Raw genomic sequence first — 7,703 nt, forward strand, 5'->3', positions numbered from 1 at the left:
GCAGCTACAGAAGGAACAGAAAAACCAAGCACGAGTACAGTACCATAATAACAAGGTGTGCTGTTGGATGAAAATATCCAGATGTTATCGTTACTGCATCATTGTGCTTTTTCCAGCGACAAACGTAATTGAGCTCTGCAGGCGAAAGTCTGAATTTATTGGATTGAAAATTAATGAAATGGTAATATGACCTCGTTGTTGTTCCGCAAAGCTGATACAGTCCAGCGACCACTATATATATAGTAATCGGGATGATGAAAAAAAAATAAAAAACAATACTCACACGTAATCCCATTATATTTCACAACGGACGCCTTTATGATGACGCAACGAAATCCGGGAATAAGAGTGGACGATAAAGGAGCAAAGCAAATATGATCATTAAAAATCAAATCTTACTTTTTTTACGTCCTATCTCAACTCGTTTTTAATCACTTTTCTATTTTGTCAATTTATCCGTTAATTCTTCAACGCGTTAAAAGAAAATTTCATAATTCATGCATAGTTTTAAACCTCTTTTAAAACAATATTTTTCACTTTATGCATTTCAAGTAACGTAATAAGTGCACTTTAGCTCAAATTTATGGATATTGTTCGAATTAGCATAGAATTGCATGTTTTTTTTAAACACATTTTAAAGCGTTTCTGTATGTAACAAATCGAGAATAAGAAATAATTTATCTTGATATATTCCTTTAATTTAAAATTATGTATCAATATTTTATATTACTTCTTCAAAAAATAAGGAAACTCGAAATTGCTAACCAAGTTTTCCCTTTATGCATTTATTGTTATTTAAAAACTGAAGATGTTTTTGATTCACGCAATACGCCAGACACGTGGACCTATTAAAAAAGTAGAAACTTCACACACACGACAGAGGCCTTGTTATTTTTATGAAATTTGGTCATTGATTGTTGTTGTTTAAAAAACAACAACAACATATTTTTACCTACAAGGAATACGTTGGATTTGCTCCTTTTCTAAAACAATCAATTCATATATTTTTGAATAATCGTTCTTGTTGTATTTTTTTTTGGGGGGGGGGGGGGGGGTAATGTGTTGTTGTTTTTAATACACTATCATATACCATTCCATCTTTGTTTTACTATGACGAGATTCAACTCAGGTACGGGACGAGGTGACAAAACGTGGAAAACAAAGTAACACCCAAGTGTCAACAGAAAAGAGGTTGTTGTTTTTTTCAACTTAATCACTTAGACGGCCATACATCTTTTAATTTTCTGTTAGTAAACTATAGGAAACCTCGTAATATAAAGCAGATTAACTTTAAACCGTGTATTTCTTTGAATAAATTTGTCCTTGGTGAGGTGAGGGTTCCGCATTACACTCGACCAATGGGAGGCGGCACTGGCAGACCGTCACTCACAGGTGAGTCCCGGCCGGCCAACAAACAAAACGTCATGTTGACGACAATTACTAAAACATGAAAGAGTCCAATTTGTGCATGTACTAGTAGAGGCAAAAGAAACAGATCTGGGTTTTACACAGTTGACGGATCTGAACATTTGTTTAGATGGTGTGGATATTGTGTCCCAAATCAATGTTGAAAAGTCAAAGTCTTAGGTCGATGCGATTGATTAAACTACCATTGACTCAAATATGGTTCATTTATGTTCGTAACTAAAGGTTAAAGTTTTAAAATAACGTTCGATCAAATGCAACAGTTCAGTAGAATGTTCTGATTTGTCCGAGTATCCTGAAAGCAGCGTGACGTCGCTGACGATCGCCAATCCGGAAGTGGTTTGCCCTCGGCTTTCGACCAATTGTAGGCGGTGCTGGGACGCTGTCAGTCACAGGTAAGGCAGGGCAAAAAAAAAAAAGAAAAAAGTTGTCTGAAAAGGAACGCAACTCATAGAGAGCCCGAGCTGATGGAACAGCTATGCGGAGGGACAGCATCGCACCAGCGGACTTAGCAGCGACTTGTTTCCGCGGGGATGCGAGCGAGAACGCGGCACTCAAGCGGAGCTCAAAGTTCATCCACGGATGATCTGACACCCATCTTCTCTTCCCGACCCGCCTAAAGCCGTCACTTTGTTGAAACTTTCGCAATCTGAACATGGCCGTTCGTGGCAACTCGCTCATGCCCTTCTCTATCCAGGCCATCCTGAACAAGAAGGACGACGGCAGACACTTGCCCGATTTGGACGTGTGTTTCTCTAAGACTACGCGCTGGAAAATATTCGGGGACGTGCACGCCGTTTCCGGGGAGCCGCCCGAGAAGGGCTACGACTCGGACTCGGGGTTGAGTGACGACAACGAGGGTAAAGCGCCCAGGGTCGCGCACGGCCTGCAGCCAGAGAAAGACGCCGAGACCGCATCGGATGTGCCCGAGGAGAGCCCGCAGGAGGAGACAGACCATGAATCCGCAGCCGTGGACAACACCAAGAGTGACAGTGAGCTCAATAACGCAGCGGGTAAGAGCGCAAATGCCTCGAAATACAAGAAAACATCATCACTTAAAAGATTCAATTCAATAAAATGTGCATTTTTAATATAAGTGCAGGGTAAAGCAGTAAACATGACGAGACCACAGTTTCCCAAGTGTTCGTTATAAATGATTTTTTTTTGTTTTAATTAAAAAATAATGACGTGACAGTGTGGTGATTAATTTCCAAGTAGAAAACATGACGAGACTAAATTTGTTTTTCAAAAGTTCGTTAGAATTGATTTTTTTTTATATTAAAAAATACTGACGTGATACTGTGGTGATTAATTTACGTACAGTAGAAGAATTCTATATCTTGCCTAAAATCAGGCTTTATACTGAACAATGAGTGATCGACGTTATGCATATTTATTCTCAAAGCCTTTTTCACTTTAAAGTTAAGTTAATCTAGTATATTTTTTATATATATACCTGATAAGAAATTAAATTGTCACAGAAGTGCAGATTAAGCACACGGGCAGAATCCCCCAAATAAATGCGCTTGAAAAAGTCATTCACGTCCCCGACGCCCCGCATCATTAAAAAATATTAAGTAATCTGACCTTGGAAGGATGCCACTATTGTACCACTATTTGCGTTCTAAACAACTTTATGCGTATTTATTATGGCTAACTACATAAGGATACTCAAAATTTTACGCATGAGTCACGCAGACACCCCCCCCCCACACGTCATATTTGCTTTTGTCTTTCAAATTCTGCTGATGATTTTAATCGTACTCCTCGGATGCTAATACAGTTCAGAATTTATTTCTTATTCGATTTAAGTAAGGCAAACGTGATCAAATGAAAGTGTGTTTCATAACAGTTTCAACAATTATTTTATTTAAAGTAGATCTAAACAACTTTTGATAGAATAATGTCCCTATCAGTAATAAAGACCGTTTGTGGTGTGTGTCACATTTGCCCATTAATCTGATTTAAATGTAAAAAATAAACAATAAAAAAAAGGAATGAATTGCTTTACAAATGTATATTCTAATTTATTTAAGACTACAAAAACAAAAAAATCAGTTACATTTAAATAATAATAATAATAATAATAATCGTGAAAAATAATATACTTTTCCAAATAAACGACTTTTACAAATGCGTGTGTCCGCATGAGAAATGGTGATGAACTTGCTTATGGTAAAAATGCTTATCTATTTTCCGTTATCCTCTATAAAGAAAGTGATTTTATTTAAATAATAATTACATTGAATGGTAGTGTACATATACTGTATTTTGCAATGTCAAGTTTTTTTAGGGTGGTGGTGGGGGGGGCTTCACTGATTATAACAGTAAAAATATTATTGATCGTCAAACAATATTTCGGCAAAAGTCTTTCTGATTCATTTTACATAACCTATTGTTTCCTATGATACCAGTTTAGTATATTTACCGTATTTTGGAAATAATATTGTTGGTTCCAGTTTTAGTTTCGAGGTTAAAAAAAAGTATCCATCCATCCATTATCTGAACCGCTTCCCCTCCCGAGGGTCTCGCGTGCGCCGGAGCCCATCCCAGCTGACTTTGGGCAGCAGGCGGGGGACACCCTGAACTGGTTGCCAGCCAATCGCAGACCCTGAAGGACACGAAATATTTACTGATATTTGGACTCTAAGTTTGTTGTTCGCTAACTCACAACACTGGATTTAACTTGGCTAAAACTGAATTGAATGTTAGAAAATAAAAATATACGTAAAAATAAGCACAAATAAGTAATCTCATTAAGCTTTGTGATCATATAGTGGAAAAGTGGCATGATTTTTGATGGAGACACATTCATTTCTAAAAGTGTATTGGTATTCGAATGCATGAAAAAAAGGGAGTCATTATTTTGGGTACCACTAGATAACAGGTGACTAACTCAAAGTCCGAGCCATGTCATTTTTTGTGGCTCTCTAAAGTAAATAAGGTTCTTCCTATTTCCTGTTTCTTACTAAATGCATTTTAGTTTGCATTGCATTTCAGCTAAACGTCTGTATCGAACTTTTTTTCCTTTTTGTTCACTTTCAACAGATACTGCAACCATGTTTTTTACTACATCCCTTTTGAACTTAAGTCCAACAATAGTTATCCTTAAAGACACTGGTGCCTTGAAATATGAGTAAGATGTTATTTATTTATTTATTTATTTATTTGAGCAAAAAAAAAAAAAAAAAAAAAGATATTACTGTGGCCCTAAACGTATTTTTACACTGATATCAAAAGTGTTTACTATTTCTCTAGAACAGCAGCTTTTTTAGATATCTAATTTTTTTGTTTTTAAGTTTGACCAAAAAAGCTTGCACAATGCAGATTTTACCATACGTTGTAATTTATAGCAATTATGTATTGGGGGGGGAATTTGGTGGCACAATGGTGCATTGGTTAGCACGTCTCCTCACAGTTCAAATGTGCAGGGTTTGATCTGGCCTTCCTGTGTGGAGTTTGCATGTTCTCCCCGTGCCTGCTTGGGTTTCCATCCGGGTACTCCGGTTTCCCCCCCACATTCGAAAATCATGCACGGTGGGCTGGTTGACAATTCTAAATGGTCCGTAGGTGTGATTGTGAGTGTGAATAGTTGTTCGTCTTTATGTACCCTGCGATTGGCTGGCAACCAGTTCAGGGTGTCCCCCCCGCCTACTGCCCAAAAGACTGTTGGGATAGCCTCCAGCACGCCCCCGACCCTTGCGAGGACAAGTGGTTTGGAAGATGAAGATGAGCAATGAAAAACATCCACCATGTGTTAGAGAAAAACAAGGGCACATCTGGAGTCAGCGCAAAACTATAATATGGAATAGTTTGCCTGCATCTCGCGTTAAAAAATGTAAACCGGATGAGTGCATTTCCATTTAACCACAGTCTGAAGTCATGACAACCAATCTATGGAAATCTTATCTATACCAAATTTAGTTTGACACCCCTACACCAGCACTTTGAAAATCACTGCCGTCTCTAATATTTCCGCCTTTGAAAACAAGTTTGAAAAAAAAAAAACCTCATCTGATTGTAAATGTATTAATTGTAAAAACAAAAAACTCATCACAGGAACAGCCACTCAAGTATACAGATGCCTAAAAGTCTAAAGTAATAATTTATTTGTACTTCTAAGTTCCCTCACACACACATTGAGTGACTCCTTGATTCACCCAAACTCTCCCCAAAAATACACTTTTATAGAAAAATGGGGGTTTGTAAAACACCGATTCAAAATCTATTTTTCTTGAAAAATGGCAGTGTGTGGGGGGGGGCAATGAAAAAAAACAGGAAAAATCTAAAATATGGAGACATTTAAAGGGAATTAAGGAAAACATCTGAAAATATGTGGATGCCAAGCTGCATAATGCAGGGGTCGACTGAAGTTTTAAGTGTCAATATAACCAAGCACCACTAGATAGCAGAGATGTCTTAATTGCGCTTAGATTTGTGTCTATTATACTGCCCTACTGTGAGTAGACCTAATATTTTTTTTGCACATTTGGAATGATATGCGGGACAAACGTAGTACCTCAATATTAGGAAAAAAAAATCCTCACTCTTGAAATTTTGAGTGAGGTTTTTTTTGTGTGAAATAATGCATAAAATGACTTCTTGCACTTCTCTTTGGTTTGCTGTTTTTAGAGGGTTTGCTCTCCTTGAATTTTTTGTTGTATGCAACAGAGCCTTTTGCATTGGGGGAAAAATAATGTTTGATGATGTGTGTGGTTTTCTTCAAACCCTTTGTTGTTGGGTTAGGATAGCAGATCTTTAATACAGCAACAAAAAATATTTGATCAAAACTGCACACTCTTACACGTGGCGAGCATTCCAACAAAACTGTTCCTAAAGTGTGTATGTGACATATTTTAGACTGTGGCTGCGTCACCGACGAGAAGATCGCCGAGCAGCCCAAGGCGAGGAAGAAGCGCTCGCGGGCAGCCTTTTCCCACGCGCAGGTCTTCGAGCTGGAGCGCCGCTTCAACCACCAGCGGTACCTCTCCGGACCCGAGCGAGCTGACTTGGCCGCCTCCCTCAAGTTGACAGAGACTCAGGTCAAGATCTGGTTCCAGAACCGCCGCTACAAGACCAAGCGTCGTCAAATGGCCGCCGACCTAATGGCGTCCACGCCGGCAGCCAAGAAGGTAGCCGTCAAGGTGCTGGTGCGTGATGACCAGAGACAATACGGCCCCGGGGAGGTGCTGCGGCCCCCACTGCTCTCCCTGCAGCCCTCCTACTACTACCCGTACGCGTACTGCCTCCCCGCGTGGACACTCTCGTGTACGGGGAATCCGTGAAAACACAGCGGACTTTATTTATTTGCAGACTTTTTTGGGGGGCGGTGGGGGGATGTATAAGGAATTTTGACAGCCCATTTTTCCACCCCCAAACTGAAAGCGAAGGGGAAGTCAATTACAGGACCTAATTGGACATTTGTTGGTTTATATATTTACATCCTACCTCTGCAGTGATTGACAGGTGTTGTTTTTTGACTTTTCATTAAGTTGCAGACTGTGTGTTTACTCCCCCACTCCCCTCTCTTATTTTCTTGCTGTATTTGTAAAGGTAAGATATTTTCAGCACTTTTTTGAAAGCATTTACAAAGCAAAAAAAACATCCTTAAAATGTAACGTGTGCTTTGTCTTGTGTTTTGAATGGTACAAAAATATTAAAACATATCAGTTTACTATCATCTGATGCAATTTCATTTTGAGCTTTTATTTGCTCTCTGTCGAAATAGAATCTGGATTGAAGGAAATTTGGAGAAAAATGTCAAAGAAAAATAAGCATCGTATTACAAAAACAATAAGCAAGAAAATAACACAAAATGATAAAATGAGAAGAGAATGAAAGAAATATGTGGCTTTTTATGGCATGGATCCAACTTTGATCTGCTGGTTCATAGTGTTACATAAAATAAAAAAAAGTATATTTTTTTTCAAATCTTGCATTAACCCAATGATGTGCCTGTTTTTTTTTTTTTTTATTTTGGGTTAAAATTTTAATTGATAAGTGACTCTTCATTTGGGTACAGAAGACAACCACCTATTAAAATTCTTGCAAAAAAATCCAAACAATCAAGAGAACAATATTGAGGATTTTATTTTTAATTAGGACAGTTTGGTTTGAAATATGGTTGGAAATATGGCATTAAAAATAGTTGTGGTGCTTCATGCACTACATGAAGAGGCTAGAAATATTGCTAATCATGAAAAAAAATCTGACGCACACTACAAATTTATAGCATCAAATGTTTACAAGTTGAAGAGTATAATTGTCTTCAATGGCCA

At 38.1% G+C, this 7,703-nt stretch overlaps 1 protein-coding gene across 1 annotated transcript; it reads left to right on the forward strand.

Moving 5' to 3' along the window:
• Nucleotides 1-1,405: 1,405 nt before the first annotated feature.
• Nucleotides 1,406-7,271, forward strand: nkx3-2 (NK3 homeobox 2). The gene is made up of 2 exons (XM_085904444.1): nucleotides 1,406-2,438; nucleotides 6,286-7,271. The coding sequence occupies exons 1-2, from the start codon at nucleotides 2,081-2,083 to the stop codon at nucleotides 6,708-6,710; spliced, it is 783 nt and encodes a 260-aa protein (XP_085760570.1). The 5' UTR covers nucleotides 1,406-2,080; the 3' UTR covers nucleotides 6,711-7,271.
• The last annotated feature ends 432 nt before the right edge of the window (nucleotides 7,272-7,703 follow it).

This window comes from Syngnathus leptorhynchus, chromosome 2 (genome assembly GCF_054491065.1).
Source record: "Syngnathus leptorhynchus isolate UIUO chromosome 2, UIUO_Slep, whole genome shotgun sequence".
Taxonomy (NCBI): Eukaryota; Metazoa; Chordata; class Actinopteri; order Syngnathiformes; family Syngnathidae; genus Syngnathus; species Syngnathus leptorhynchus.